Raw genomic sequence first — 16656 nt, 5'->3', positions numbered from 1 at the left:
GCTAATCCCACTGGAACACACCCAGGAATACTTTGTATAAAGTGCATGTAAATTCTAATGAGCCTCACTCAGTCCAAGGTTATTGCAATTTATGACCTCATACTGTACGTAACGGCATCACTGCCTGAGCTTTTTTCATGATATGCGTGTGTATAAGCATATAATGCTGCTATAACTAAATGCTATAATGAATGTTGTCAGAGACCAAATATTCCTTTACGCTTACAAAGAAAACTGTAAATGGAAATAGGTCAAGAGGTTAATTTACTGCTTGGCTAAACACTAGAGCGACTAAGATGTGTGACATAAGTGTTTTTGAATATGCCGTGATTGTTACTGCCAGACGTGGCGGATCCAACATCTCAGTAACAGCCACCCTTCTGGGATTTTCATACACGTTGGTGTCTTGAGTTCACAGAGAACAGGACAAAACACCCAGCCACTGGCAGACCTGCGGGCGAAAGCCCCTCGTTAACGAGAGGTCAGGGGAGACTCGTTAAAGCAAACAGGAAGGCCACAAGGGCAAAACGGATCATCAGCGTGGAAAAAATGGACCCCTCTCTGCTGAACGATTTATGCCTCTCGTCAAGGCTTTATGTGTAGCTGTAATAAATGGATCATACCATGTATTCGAATCATGGAGGGGTCAAGCAATATTAATGGCCAGAGCAGGAGAAACTTTCCCATCTCTATTGACTTGCTGAGTCAAGAAGCATGTGGGTGTTAAAGATCAAAGCTCCGTAACACCGGAACAGCGCATGAGTAATGCTTAAAGAATGGCACCAGTAGGGAGCTAGAGAAGGATCATGATCTTAGGAAATGATCCAAAAACCACAGAATCATCTTCACTGCCTTAATACCATTTATTTTCACACATCAGTAATTAACATATTTTGATGTAAAACATGAACAAAAATGAAAAATAGTGTCTCTGCTTTTGGTAAACTGATTGTGGATACATAAGACACATGATTAGCTTATATTAAAGAACTAGGATGCTTCAGATTTGTTTTAATATTTATATAGTAAGAACCAGTTTAGTAACTGATAGCAAAATATTAATAAAACATTTGTGGAAGGCACATTGTCTGCATACAGCGCAATGAATACGGAAGAGAGAACAAGGACATCAGCATTGGAAGTGTAGCCCCTCACCCATCACCAAATAAAGCATTTTTGGCTAAATACCATGGACCGCAGCACCGGGGGGGGCACCCTCCATGCCTCCCCAGGCCTCCCTTATTCACATGCCTTCCACGGTCCATGCTGAAAACATAAAGAAAATATAACAAACTGCAGAGTCCACCCTATACCCAGAACAACCCCATCTCTGCCATAGCCACGTCAGTTAAGGTGACCACCTAATACATATGGGGGGGGGGGTCACTTTGAGCTACTTCAGGTTTTACAAACTACTTTAAAACTGTAAGGCTACTGTGCTTGGCTGATTAGTTCAATTCTTCTTGTGCCTTTACTGGTTTGTTTCCTTGATTGAAAGATTCATCCAGCTGTTTCATATCAATATTAGTGACACACGCATGATTACAGGAGACTGACCAATCAGGACACAGCAAGAACTCAGTACTTAAGTGAAATCCAAGTCTTTAATTGAAATGGCATTTTACAAACCCTGTCCCGACTCATAGTGTCCCCTGACATGGATTAGGTGGTGACCCTAGTGTCACTTTCCTAAATAGATGCCATCCACAATTACTGGACATTGCGGTGTCATTTAATTTTTTTTTTAATGTTTCTTGTATGTGAAAATGCTGTTAATCAAGTTAGGAATGCATACTATTGGTCTACTTTAAGGCATGGGTTTTGCCAGCAAGATTGTAATGATTGATTAACTTGTGATTATTATTTCACAAGAAGTACCATCCATCCACACCGACAGGTCATATCTGGGACACCAGATTGCTGACCAGCCTCTGCAGCTCCCCAGCCCTCATTTCAGTGGTCGCCAGCACCTCCTCGTGATTGGCACGGTCAGCGCAGTCATACTCACTCACCACCTTGTTGGTGATGAGGGACAGGCCAAGAACGCGCAGGCGGCAGTGACGGGCCACCACCACCTCAGGCACTGTGCTCATCCCTGGGTGGCGGAGTGACAGAGACAAAGAAGAACAGACAGGTACGGAAGAATGAGAAAACCCTGATTATTTTATGTGAAGAATAAAGCATTAGGTGACTTGAAGTGGTGCATTATGGGTAAACGTGTCATAACGTCCCATGTGACTGATTCAGACTGACCGACAGCATCGGCCCCCAGGGTGTGCAGCAGCATGGCCTCAGCGACAGTCTCATAGGTGGGGCCTCCCACCATACAGTACACTCCTTGCTGAAGGAAGGAGGAGCAGTTTTGCTTTTCTGCGGTCTGCTGGGCCAGGCGCAGCAAGTCCTGGTCATAGGCGTCTGACATGCAGGGGAAGCGAACGCCGAACCTGCGGCAACATTGAGAAGGGAGGCGGAGTCACGGGACACATGGAGGGGCATCAAGAGGATGCTAAAGACGAAGGAGGATGTGCCTTTGACTGTTAAACCGCAGAATTGTTTGGCTTATTGCACATGCACTTATCACACATAATACTGATGGCTTCTGTGTAAGTATTAATATTGTAATTCTACACACATACGCGTTTGAGTCCCTATGTTTGTATTTATTTCCTGTTTACTTGCATATTAAATGCAATTGAGAAGCCGTAACCCCTATATAACCATCCAATCATTTCCATGGACATAACCCTAATCCCAGCTACACCAACCTTAACCCCCACCCAGCCCCAATCTTAACTTTAAGCGACCAAACAGAATAAGAGACTTTTGGCTATTTTAGTTTTTTTGATTGCATTCACATGTTTTCATAAAATTGAGATTTATATGGTGGGGACCTGAAAAATGTCCCCAGAAGTTAAAAAGTAACAGGTTTTATCATATTGTGGGGATATTTGGTCCCCCAATGGAATATGTACATGACTACACACACAGACACACACAGATACACACACAGACACACACAGATACACACACAGATACACAACCCCAAAGCAACAAAATTCAAAAACAGACAAGGAGTAGCGACAAGCAAAATATTTATTCTTTTTAAATGATAGTTGACCAGCTGAAAGAGAAGTATTTTAACAAGGTAAGGAAGTCCCATCCATCCATCCATGGATCCATCCTCATACACACACAGGCAGACAGACAGCTGCTCACCGCTCCTCATTGGGGCCGCGTAAGGGGCTCTGGCCTGCCAATCCTAGGAAATTAATGTGATCTTTGATCAGCATGATGTCGCCCACATTGAACTTGGGGTTCAGTCCCCCAGCAGCGTTAGTGACAATTAGCGTCTCCACCCCAAGGAGGGAGAACACTCGTACTGGGTATGTCACCTGGAACAAAAAGACAGAGAAAAAGATGGGGGGGGCAATAGAAAACGCATCTTAATAGAGAGGCCTGCAGGAGAGGTGCATGCTGGGATAGCGGCCAAGCCTCAAAAGCTGGAAGTGCTGGTAGAGAGGCCTGCAGGAGAGGTGCATGCTGGGATAGCGGTCAAGCCTCAAAAGCTAGAAGTGCTGGTAGAGAGGCCTGCAGGAGAGGTGCATGCTGGGATAGCGGTCAAGCCTCAAAAGCTAGAAGTGCTGGTAGAGAGGCCTGCAGGAGAGGTGCATGCTGGGATAGCGGTCAAGCCTCAAAAGCTGGAAGTGCTGGTAGAGAGGCCTGCAGGAGAGGTGCATGCTGGGATAGCGGTCAAGCCTCAAAAGCTGGAAGTGCTGGTAGAGAGGCCTGCAGGAGAGGTGCATGCTGGGATAGCGGTCAAGCCTCAAAAGCTGGAAGTGCTGGTAGAGAGGCCTGCAGGAGAGGTGCATGCTGGGATAGCGGTCAAGCCTCAAAAGCTGGAAGTGCTGGTAGAGAGGCCTGCAGGAGAGGTGCATGCTGGGATAGCGGTCAAGCCTCAAAAGCTGGAAGTGCTGGTAGAGAGGCCTGCAGGAGAGGTGCATGCTGGGATAGCGGTCAAGCCTCAAAAGCTAGAAGTGCTGGTAGAGAGGCCTGCAGGAGAGGTGCATGCTGGGATAGCAGTCAAGCCTCAAAAGCTGGAAGTGCTGGTAGAGAGGCCTGCAGGAGAGGTGCATGCTGGGATAGCGGTCAAGCCTCAAAAGCTAGAAGTGCTGGTAGAGAGGCCTGCAGGAGAGGTGCATGCTGGGATAGCGGTCAAGCCTCAAAAGCTGGAAGTGCTGGTAGAGAGGCCTGCAGGAGAGGTGCATGCTGGGATAGCGGTCAAGCCTCAAAAGCTGGAAGTGCTGGTAGAGAGGCCTGCAGGAGAGGTGCATGCTGGGATAGCGGTCAAGCCTCAGCTTCTTTGTTTGTGTGTGTATTTCTAAATGGAACTGAGGACAGCTGAGACAGCGGCATGCTAGGTGGAAAGAACACTGTGGATGTTCCATGGGATGGAAAAAACAGGTGTCTGTCCATCAGCATCCAAGAACATACTGAAGAGGTACCAATAAAAGGCGGGTGACCCAGGTCCTGCACGGCTGGGGAATAGTATTCATACTGATATCCAGTTGCGCATTTATTATGGGAATTGTATTATTTTATTCAAGGTAGGTAATGTATTATCAAGAAAATTGTATCCATTTATTCAGTAATTACTTTCATATTTACCAACATAATCTTCTATCTGTTAAATAAATGCACTGAAGCATTTAACCATAATGGTCAGGATGACCCAGCAGGAATGTGGAACTTGTGTAAGAAAAGTAAAACCAGGAGTCTTCTCGGAGGGTCTGGGTCTGACAGGACACCGTGACCCAGGAGCCGTAAGCAGTTTGCAAGGGAACCAAGATCCCATTTTGTCTCACACACATGGTAAAAGATATAAAGCACTCGTGTCAATTCAGGTAACTAACAATGGTGTTTGTATGAGTGACCATGGTGACACTGAGAAGCAGAAGTTTGAAGAGAAAAGGAGAACTGAGGAAAACGATAGATGAGGGAGTGAGAGTTATGCCTAATGAATCGCTCCTGAATGTACATAAAAGACTCTCATCTTTCTTGGAGGAAAGTTCCTCCTTGTGCATGAGAATTCAATAAAGAATTCATCTCCGGTTACAGAGTGTCTAGTTTTAATTCTTGTCTGGCCCAGACTTTGTCTGTCCAAAATGTATAATCTTCCATACCAATCAGCAATAATTATCACATGGAAAACCTCATTTTAATACTAAGTGTTTGGAGGCAACTGTTCTGATGTCATACATAAGTTATATGCAATAATTTGTGAAATGTTTATGTCATATAGTTTCTGTTACTTTGTTTCATTTCGTTTTTTAACCACACATACATGCTTTGCTCTCTTTATTATAATCAAAGCCACAGTTCTGCCCCAAGGGACCTCATATTGGACCTCCAACCCAGACCAGTCCGATTATGTTCCAGACCAGTCCGATTATGTTCCAGACCAGTCCGATTATGTTCCGGATTTGTCGCTCAAGAGCCCTTCGACTTCTGGCCAAAATTGCCACTGACAACATATTTTCAGATGTAATGGTAAGAAACTGCTCTTCGCACTGAACCGATAAACTCCACAGATACACATATACAGTATGTTTATATACCCCTAAATCACTCCATGAAGCCCTATAGCAGACCTGTCCTATCGGGTATCATTGAACTGAATGAACTGATCCATTGGTCTGATGAGGATGTAATGACACACATGAAAGAGCTCATATATTCCCCCCATTAGGGTCGCCATGGTTGAAAACTGCTGCAGTGCTGTAGCTAAGCTACTTTAGCATTAAGAAAGACCCAATATCAGGCTAGTCAAGTTGGGAGGTGGAATCTGAACTACCACATGATTGCTATCTCATGATGGCCACGACCTGCTCTCAGTCCACCTGTATTAGGACGAATTTGCGGACGATTACGTCACCCACGTGACATGGAATTAACTTTACTATAATATTCTGGAAAGTTGTAATTGTGGATTAATTCCGGTCGCGTGTGGACTGATCGTCCAGAAATTCAGATCAATCGTCCATGATTCACCCCAAATGTCACTAGACTGCACGAACACGTTATTTAACGATCCCCTGTAAAACCTAACTTTACCATAAATAACTTGGGCTCATAAAAGAAGCCAGGATGCTTATCTTGGTTTCGGGAGATAGGGTGGGGGGTCGCTATACAGCACCCTATATTGCCTTTAGGGGGGAACAGGGAGGCGTTGCGCAAAGTCACCTGGCGCCAGGACGCCCATTGTATTGTATTATCGCAAGCAGAATCACTCGGACAAAAGGGGGAATTGGAGCACATTATATTGCCTGGGGGGAAGGGGTGAGCCTGGTCAGCTTACCCCCTGCCCACACGCAACTCTAAATTTAGTATAAAGGAAGGGGGAGATCCCGGTACTGACCGGAGTTCAGCCGTGGGATAGAGCGCGCATCGCCCGGCACTTTCTCGGAACTCACGTGTTGGTCTCCTGCCAGGACTGAAAGGGCTCCCCAGTCCATGAAGGTGGGTGATGATAGCACGTCCGAGTGTAAATAGCTTTGCAACTGCTTATGCTTTCCATTGATTGTTGCGAGTAAATTATCGCCGCTTGTGATAATATTTCGTAACTTTTTATGTTTCCTTGCTTCTTGTATGTGTAATTGCTTCTTTTCTATATATATTCATACCTTTGCACCTAATACTATTAGCTATAAGATATATATTATTTGATATCCGTTGTAGTACGAGTTATTTTGCATTGCCTTCAATATGATAGCTCAGTATTGGTGTTAATGTGAGATCATTTTGTATTACTTATTAAAGTGTATTTGAGTGAACCTAAGCGTGCCTGTTTGTTCCTTCGAGAGCCCTATATCCCTCTCTCATCCATTTTAAGACACCACCACTAGGCAAGGCAGAAGGGAACTTTCCAGAAATGTCAGGCGCTCACCTCAGAGCAGCTGCGACCCTCGTAAAAGTGGCAGCGGCCTTTCATGCAGACACAGGACTTCCCATTCAGCTCTCCAAACACCAGGTGACCAGCATGACCATGCACTGCGGAGAGGGCACATCGGCAAAGTCATGTTCGAAACACAACAGTGCGGGGGGGCAGTGTGATTCAACAACATCTACTTCACAAATACAGTATTTGTCATGAAGCCAGGAAGGCAGTTGCTGTATTTATACTGTTAAATCTTAGTTTGTCAAAGCCTTTGAATGCAACTTTGCACAAATTGAGTATTACATATAGTAACACTGCATACTGTAATACACTGATTACAAATTTGGATGAATATATACGTTCATATCTGTTTCTGTGATTCACAGATTCAAAGGCATTTTTAAGATTGTTAATTGGAGACTTCATTAGGTGCCACTCTCCCCGTGTCACGTATACGTCAAACACCAGGTAATGAGCTAGGGCAGTTGGGTAAGGTGACCCTCGGGAGGATCTCTGGAATGGAACCTGCACCACCTATTGTCCAAATCCCATTAGGCTTGATTAATGACATGTAGGACATCGGTGGGAAAAAAAATGACACCTGTTTTAGTGTGAACCAGGTATGGCAATCTCCTATTCTCACTCCTATGGTAGCGCAGTCACCAGGATCCACAATATCATTTGGCACTTTCACACTAAAGTTCCAGAACCTGGTCCCAGTTTACAAGTTCCTGGGCTGTCTCGACGGGGAACTTTTGTAGCTCCAGGCCACTTTTGTGTGACGCTTTCAAACCATACAACAGGAACTGGGACTTTTATGCTAAATAAGCATGGGAGACACAAAACATTTATAGGCTGAACTTCACACAAAACTTCACATGAAACTACACCATCACCCCAAAACAACGCAGGATAAATAAGTTGTTTTGTTAGTTATTGGGGGGATTGATCAGGATAAAAACAGGACACAGCCTTTTGTTTTTATGACTCACAACATGTTAATGATTCTTATTAAATCTGACCAGTTTATCAAACTTATATTTTCCACAGAATAAAGAACGATGAAACATTATCCTGCTAATAAATGTTTTGGACGTTTCATCGCTGCCACCAACGATATTAGACACAACTATATGGGTTATCGATATAATTTTTCAATGCAGAAATATTCAGATGCAAACAAAAAAATGAATTAATTGATGCATCAAGTGTAACACAGGTACAAAAATAATTCTATCTGCTCAGGTTTTGCTCCATTAGTTCTATCTCTTTTGCCTGCAAGTCTGTGTAACTTCCAAGTTATTGCCAGTGCTTGTTGTCAACCAATCAGAAAGCTACCACTGTAAGTGCCTCCAGAGTAGCTTGTGTTGAAACAAAAAGTACCTCGTCTGGAGTAGGTACTCCTATGAGCTATATTCAGGCTTAGTTCCTGTGGTGTGAACACGGCTAAAGTCCCTGGTTCTGGCAATGTGAAAGCACCTACTCTAAATGGACCTGTTGCCATAGTAAAATTGGTTACAGAAGTTTGGTGGTTTACAGATGGCACTGCATGAGGTGAGGAATTTTATTTATTTTATTCCGTATTGCATGTTACTTCATCAATCTTGACTACAGTTAATAGTTTTTTGGCCATTAACTGGATATACTGATTGTACCGAAACTACTCAAGTCAAAATTTTATGCTGCAAAACCAATTATTACTGGCTCAACGTTACCAGAAGTCCTAGAAAGTAGCCCTGATCTTTTTTCTGTTTTGTTGATGATTTTTTATTGGGTCATGGGGCCGACAGTGTTGTGGTTGGGTCATTGTGATGTCATACAGATGTTGCCTGGGTTTTCACAGAGACCCCACTCACCTGTGCTCTCACGGAAGTGTGGGATGTCTTTGTAACGCAATACAGTCTGGTTCTGCAGCAGATCTGCTAAACCTCCAAGACCAGAGCCACAGATGATGGCTATTTTGGGTTTCTGCTTCTCCTTTATCTTAGCCAATAGCCAGTCTGCTGTTTCTTTGTAGTTCTCATATGTGTAGCTGAGGGACAGACACACAAGTGGAATAATTTGCTTCTGCATACTGACAAAGAAGAGCAGTGTGATGGTCCCTAGTACTGTCATCAACAGTCAAGTCTTCAAGTCTTTATATATATGTATAAGTGGAACATATATATTATGGACAAAAGTATTGGGACACCTGGCCATTACATCTACAAGAACTATTATGACATCCCATTATAAGTCCTTTGGCATCAATATGGAGTTGGTCCCATCTTTGCAGCTGCCACTCTTCTAGGAAGGCTTTGCATCAGACTTTGGTGTGTCTCTGGGAATTTTTGCCCGTTTATCTCTAAGAGCATTTGTGAGTGTAGAAGTAAAATTGGACATTAGTAGGCCCGGGAGGGGAGGCATATTGGCTGTGTTATGTCTTAGGCCTTAGGCAAGAAGAGATTGTTTTGAATACTGTGTGACCTCGCTTTGTGATAGCTGCCTGCAGTTGGCTCCGCAGAAGCTCGGACCTTGGAGAGGCAGGCAGCGGAGCAAAGGGGGGGAGAAACCACTTGCAGGAAGAGACTCGAAGCTGCCCCAACTGGTGCACAAAGAATTATGGCTTAATAAAGTAGTTGCAGTAGACAATATATAATATGTTACGCAATTGATCGCATAAGTAATCATGTTAATCATACTAATGTTAATCATACTAATCATATGTTAACCATGTATTTGCAGTGATTCAGGGACAATACGTCAATGTGTTAATCATTAATCAATGGAACACCCAAACATTAACAGTGATTCAATGTCATATAATTAATATCTATATACATATCTCAAGTAGAGTCTAGAAGCCGAGGCTGACTCTGGTAAATTGCATAAAATGGGTGAAGTTTACCTTGCTACCAAGGTGAACCAATGGAGTAGGAGAATTGAGTTTGTTATACAGTTCAGCTTAGTTTGTTGATGTTTTGTGACCAATCAGGACTTAAAAGTCCTGGGAGTTATGGTTTATCTATTGGTTGCTCTGTGTGCTGAGGGTGACTTGGTACCGAGTGCCAGAGTGTGATGGGAGCGCTTTGCTGAAATCGCTGGAATAAAAGAGATTTTCTTTACTAACCAAACTGAGAGGTCCAGACTTTTATTCTAAGTGCCTCTCTGTGTTATCAGAGAGGTTGATTTATAATTTTTCTACCACATGAGGTAAGGCACTGATGTTGAACGTGAAGGCCTGGCTCACAATCTCTGTTCTAGTTCATCCCAAATAGTGTTTGATGGGGTTGAGGTCAGGGCTGTGCGTGAGCCAATCAAGTTCTTCCACACCAAGCTCACCCAACCATGTGTTTATGGACCTTTCTTTGTGCTCTGGGGCACAGTCATGCTGGAACATAAAAAGGCCCTTCTCCAAACGGGTCCCACAAAGCTGGAAGCATTGAATTGAGGACCTGGATTTTCCACTAGGCAAATTTAAAATGTAAATATCTACAACATGAGTTTTTACTAGTACAAATTGAATTTTCTCGCATAGAAGCAAAAATTCCATGGTAATACATGACTAGTAAAAATCAAGTTATAGTTAACTATAATGTGAATTTTTACTAGTAAAAATAAGGTTCTAATGAGTGAAAATGATTATTCTTTATACTGCAGATATCCTGGATGATCTCTGTGCTCCGCGATCCTGCAAATGTGCCCCGACCCCTCCCTCCGCGATCCTGCGAATGTGTCCCGACCCCTCCCTCCGCGATCCTGCGAATGTGTCCCGACCCCTCCCTCCGCGATCCTGCGAATGTGTCCCGACCCCTCCCTCCGCGATCCTGCGAATGTGTCCCGACCCCTCCCTCCGCGATCCTGCGAATGTGTCCCTACCCCTCCCTCCGCGATCCTGCGAATGTGTCCCTACCCCTCCCTCAGTATGTCTTTAGTCTCCCCAGCCTCCGCACCTCTGTTGGCCTTACCCTGCACCCCTCGGACAGATCTTTCGGTTCTCGGAATCTGTTTCTGGTTTACGATTATGACATCAGTTTAGTGTCTTTGGATACTGTTAGTTCTGCACCTGGATCTGCGGATCCCAAGAGGTGTTAGAGTTGGCTAGAGATACAGTCACATATGTGCACAAATTCTGCTTGTGGCATTTTCTTTAGTGTGTTATGTTTACAACAAAAACCTTCCAGCTGGATATGGCTGCCTGTCTGTGTTCTGTGTTTGAACACAATTATATATAATATTGTCAGGGTCAGCACCCGTCCAACCCTGTCCTTTGTGTCTCCCCCCTGCCGCTGCCCTCCAGGCCCAGGGTCCCCATTGTGTTTCGCTGTTCCTGGGCTGCTGCATAACTCAATTGGTTGAGCATGTGGCTCAGATTGTCATCTCTTCCAGTCATGAGTTTGAGGCTGACCAGAGGCCAGTTTCACATTTTGGTTAATTAATATTGGTTTTATTTTCCTTAGCGTTTGGTATTTTCTTTGTCTTTGCTTTGTGTTCCTGATTCTGGCCTTCCCTGTTTGTGTCTGTTTGTTCCCTGTGTAACTGTCGCTAAGATGGTTATTTTATAATTACTTTTTTTTGTTGGTTTGATTTAATATACAGTAGAAGGTATACTGTGATAAATGTATATTGGTGCCCTCTGCTGACTGTTTAATTGATCTGTGTTAACCCTTGATCATGTGACTGAATTGGGCAGGAGTGAATGCACTCTGGGAGATTCATGGAGTCGGCTTGTGGGGAAGCTCGTCACTGCAGAACCGGTAATAACTCCTAAACATTTGGTGAGAAGGTGCACACGGTAATTTCTATTTATTGTATTTACTTGTTGTCTTGTGTTGGAAAGTTTGTTTGTAATTGTGGTGATATGTGAGCTGCTATTTAACGGTAATATTGTGGATCCTTTATGATTGTAAGATTAAATGTAATATAGGAATTTAGTAATATGTTTATTTTATAGTTTTTCACGGTGTTGAGAAGAATAAAGACGGAATAACTTCAACATCAGTCGGGCGTATGTTTTCTGCACCAAATGAAGAACCTTGGGAGCTGTTATACCCTGTGTTCTGCTTGTGGTCGTTCCTAGTTTTGTCCTAGTACAGTCAGCCCTCTGCTATGTGTCCTACTACAGTCAGCCCTCTGCTATGTGTCCTAGTACAGTCAGCCCTCTGTTATGTTCCCTAGTTTCTTGTGCCATATATTGGTAATTTATTTCACCTGCTGCTTGTTGTCCTCTGCCTTGCTGATTGGTTGGTGTTTTTGATGATTCACACCTGCCCTTAGTTAGTCCTTGTTACCAGTGTATTTAAGTGCCTGCCTTTGTTCATTTACCCAGTCAGTCAGTGTGATAAGTAGCTGCCTGTTGCTGCTCTGTTTAGTTTCTTGGTCTGTTCTATGTGTTACCTGGTTTCCAATCTTTGCTCAGTTAATTCCTTATTTTCTGTGCTTGTTTTTGACCTATCATAGTCTGTTTGTTTTGATATATTTTCTTTTTAGTTGTATTAAATAAACCCTTGTCTCAGACCCATAAGTGGATCATCCCTGCCTTATTTATGCCTGCACCATGCCCCCCCCCCCCAAGACACAAAGATCCATGCTTCTACAAAGAAGGTCAAGTTAGCCCACCCTCCCCAATATTTCACTATGATTTAACCTAAACCACTTCACTAATACGCTACAATAATTACACTATACTGGTGTGCATGCAGGGGCGGATTAAGGTGTACAGAGGCCCCTAGGCTACAGTAGTCTGTGGGGCCCCCAACCCTGCCCCCCTCCACGCCAATGGGGGCCCCCTTGCAGGCTGGCACACGTGGGGCCCCTAGGCTTAAGCCATATCTAGCCTGTGCGTTAATCCGCCCCTGTGTGCATGTTTACATTTTTATTATTTTTAAAAATCTTTTTCGTAATGAATCTGTAAAAATCACATGAATAGTTATTATGACTATCTTTAAATCATGAGTACGAAGAGTGCAGCGTCCTGTCCCTCCCGGACACCTGGAACTGTCCAGGGTGCCCTGGGCCGCCGCGACAGGCGCGTTTTCCATTCAGCGCTAAGAGCGCAGGACACCCCTGCGCTGCGTCAGCCGGCTATATAACGCTGCAGTCTTTCATTAATCACACAACCTGACACATTTTCCCCCACATGACTAAGAGCTTCTCGTGTGGCACATTTAAATGGATTTGGCATGGGCTTTCGTGGAAGCATTTTGCTGCATTTAAATATGCATTCACAACAAGGATGCATCACAATGCTAGTGAGTATATGAAACCATACAGAATATCATATAAGTCTGCATTTAAATTATTCAATTATTCAATAACCTTGTTAGAGGGTGACCGGTCGCAAGTGATATTGCAGGCGGGCGTTATTGAATAAAGCCATATACATATATATACACACACACACACCGACATATTTTCTTTCAGAATGTCAGTACTTTTCGATGTCTGCTTCCTTGACAATTATCACAATATTCTGACATTATTGTCGTATTATTGTTCTAGACGAAAAAAAAAGTGCTAAACAGATGCAAATCGGGGTGTGAGGATATATAGTTACTGTAATAAAATATGGTCGATTATAAAGGTGCGTTTAATCCCGTCACGGTTATTTTACCTGCTCTCCACAGGCGACGACATATCGAGAGCTGAAGACACCGAGTTAAGTGCAGTAATGTAGGCAAATGCCAGATGAGTGTGGAGACAGGAGACCGCGACTGCTCCAGATAAACGGGGCCACCCCACCTTCGAGGTGGCGTGATGCGGAGCGATTGGCTGCGGACTCGGTTAGACTTTGAGAGGCTTTTATAAAACCAATCCGCTTATTTTGCCGATGGACTTGCGGATTGTCCCAAACGGGAACCTTCCTGCTTGTAACTAGAAGAACAGTGCTAGAATTAAATAAATCTAAATTTGGACTCCCCACCCTCTCTAAATGTTTTCAAAAATCTTTTAAAATCAGTTCTTATACAACAATGCCATTGTTTTTCATAAATGCAGCGTGTGGCTCAGTGGGCTAAGCCTGTGTGCCTGTAATCACAAGGTTGCAGGTTCAAACCCAGCCTCAGCAGGTGGCTGCTCTTCGCGGACAAGTTGTGGGAGACGTAAAAACAATTCCCCCACGGGGATCAATAAAGTATCTATTATTATTATTATAATTTATAGCCCATATACTTATATATATAAATATATATATATATATTTTTTTTTCTTTCTAATTTTTTTTTCTTTCTTTCTTTACTCCTAGCCTATAACTCTCTGCCTTTTTTGACAATTGGAATTTCCATTTATTTTAGTTTGATAGTCTGTGCTTATTGTATTGTATTCATTGGTATGTTTGTATGACTTTAGGTGTAAATATTACAAGTGTGTAAGTTGTTTGTTTATGTTGGAACTCTTGTAACTTATTGCTGCCACCTTGGTCAGGACTCCCTGGAAGAAGAGATAATGTATCTCAATGGGACATTCCTGGTAAAATAAAGGATAAATAAAAATAAATAAAAAAGTAGGTTTTATTCATCTACAGGTGCCCTTTGAAAAAAAAAAGACCCAACAAGGGTTGCCACCCGACTCTTAAAGCATGGTAGGATCCCGGACTGCGGCATACTGCCAGCTCCATGAATAACACGATTTCTTAAACTTGGACCTGCATAGTTAACAAACCAAGGTTAAATGCATCCATGCATCCTTGCAGGGAGCCTATGCCAGGCAGCATACAACACAATGCGCGGGTACACCTTGGACCAAGGTTAAATGCATCCATGCATCCTTGCAGGGAGCCTATGCCAGGCATGCAGCATATAACACAATGCGCGGGTACACCTTGGACCAAGGTTATAATAGTTTTGGATTTTTCATTATAGTTTAGTTTTATTTAGTTTTGACCTTTTTTTCCCCTCTAATTTAGTTAGTTTTAATTAGTTTTTAGAGCAGGTTTGCTAGTTTTAGTTAGTTTTAATTTTTTCTAAATGCTTAGTTTTAGTTTAGTTTTTATTAGTTTTAGTATTAGTTTTCATTTTTTCATACTTTGGGTTATTTGTCAGGTGCAGGATTCAAAAAGATCAGTAAGTATTGTGTAATAAAACTCAACAAAGGAAACCATTTCAAAAAGTGTATTCAGTTACTTTTGAACAACCAACCATCCACAACAACCAACAGTCTACAACAGGGGTCTCCAACTCCAGTCCAGGAGAGCTACCGTCCAGTAGGTTTTCTATCATACCCGGCTTCTGATGAGCCACACCTGTTCTCAGGTAAATACCAGGAACAGGTGTGGCCCATCAGAAGCCCAGTGGGACAGAAAACCTACTGGATAGTAGCTCTTCAGGACCGGAGTTGGAGACCCCTGGTCTATAAGATAGCAGCTTAAGTGCAAAATGTGTGTGATACTGCTTCTGATGTTGGATACAGGTAGTGACATTTCTTGACAGCCAGGAGTCTCAGGGAGCTCAATCTGAGAAAAACATTAACAAACTCAAAAACCATTGCACAACAGAATTGTCTCAGCATGGAAACCCAGACTTCCCTCTCTCCGGCCACTTCCTCCAGCTCCTCTGGGGAAATCCCGAGGTGTTCCCAGCCCAGCTGAGACATGTAGTCTCTCCAGTGTGTCCTGGGTCTTCCCCGGGGGCTTGATGCTGATGTGCTTTGCTTTTCTATGTTAACCATATGTCCAATATTGTAAACAAAAAGGAAATGAAGTCTTGTGGTGTTCCTGCGTATTTACTAACCAGCAGCTGTTTGGTCGTCGGTGAAAGCAGTCCATTATGGTTGTCTCCTTCTTCCCGGTGCTACCTGGCCGGGATGTTGCTTCTCTTTCGGGGGAGCTAATCAGAGAGGCTACTTGGTCAAGGTACTCGCGATTAGGCGTCTTACGCGAGCTTCTCAAGTGGACTTTCAGATTTGTGGGGGTTTTTCCCTTGAGAAGTATCCCACATATTTTGTCACCTGTTTCTACAATGCACCTGCTCTTATCTGTCTCGCTGTCATAGTCAAAGAAATTCCAGATAGGACTCTGCCGCCTTCTCCCAACTTTTGTCGTCGCCATTTTTCCAGGTAACGCGGTGAGAGAGGTGCCGTACAGTGCCGCCAGCTCACGTAAAACTGCTAGAGCGAAATAAATCGACTTATAAATAAATTGACAAAGACGAAAACGAAGGACATTTCATCTATAATTTCAGTACGTTTTAGTTAGTTTTGTCAACGCACAATACAGTTATAGTTAGTTATTTTTTCTTTTAATTGTCGTTTTTATTTATTTCAGTTAACGAAAATGTTTTTTCAATTCTAATTTTCGTTATTTCGTTCGTTTTCGTTGACGATAATAACCTTGCCTTGGACGGGATGCCAGTCTATCATTAGACACACATGTGCTAGTTACCAAAAGCACTGTGCATTCTCAAGTTGCCATCGTTTCAAATGTTCTTTTCCCAGCAATTATTAGTGATTGTGTGAAGCCTGGAATCTTGCGAGGTGCCAAACAGCATCTCATTCACAGCTCTGTCACTCCTTCATGGTCCCCAATAACAAATCTTTTGCTGAGGGGCGTTTCTAAGATGGCGCTAATCCTGAAGCCAATACAGTTTGACTCCCAAACTGCTCTGCTGACTTGTTATCCACTCCTGTGTGGGCCGCGTTCCGCACAGAGTGTGGGGCTTTTTCTGCGGCCCAACAGGCCCTAGAGGAACGGCACATAAGACACGGCTTGGGGGACGGAGATATGCATCACCAGCTGGTAATATGTCCAA

At 43.4% G+C, this 16656-nt stretch overlaps 1 protein-coding gene across 1 annotated transcript; it reads right to left on the bottom strand.

The window, feature by feature from the left end:
• Positions 1-844: 844 nt before the first annotated feature.
• On the bottom strand, positions 845-13678 carry LOC111851837 (purine nucleoside phosphorylase-like). Its single transcript, XM_023827103.2, has 6 exons — positions 13527-13678; positions 8791-8966; positions 6944-7047; positions 3217-3392; positions 2254-2444; positions 845-2095 (listed from the first exon to the last, which is right to left on the bottom strand). Exons 1-6 carry the CDS (start codon positions 13547-13549, stop codon positions 1899-1901), a joined length of 867 nt encoding a protein of 288 aa, XP_023682871.1. The 5' UTR covers positions 13550-13678; the 3' UTR covers positions 845-1898.
• Positions 13679-16656: the final 2978 nt, after the last annotated feature.

This window comes from Paramormyrops kingsleyae, chromosome 13 (assembly GCF_048594095.1).
Source record: "Paramormyrops kingsleyae isolate MSU_618 chromosome 13, PKINGS_0.4, whole genome shotgun sequence".
NCBI lineage: Eukaryota > Metazoa > Chordata > Actinopteri > Osteoglossiformes > Mormyridae > Paramormyrops > Paramormyrops kingsleyae.
The sequence above is the reverse complement of the archived record's forward strand: the minus strand, read 5'-3'. Positions and strand labels throughout refer to the sequence as shown.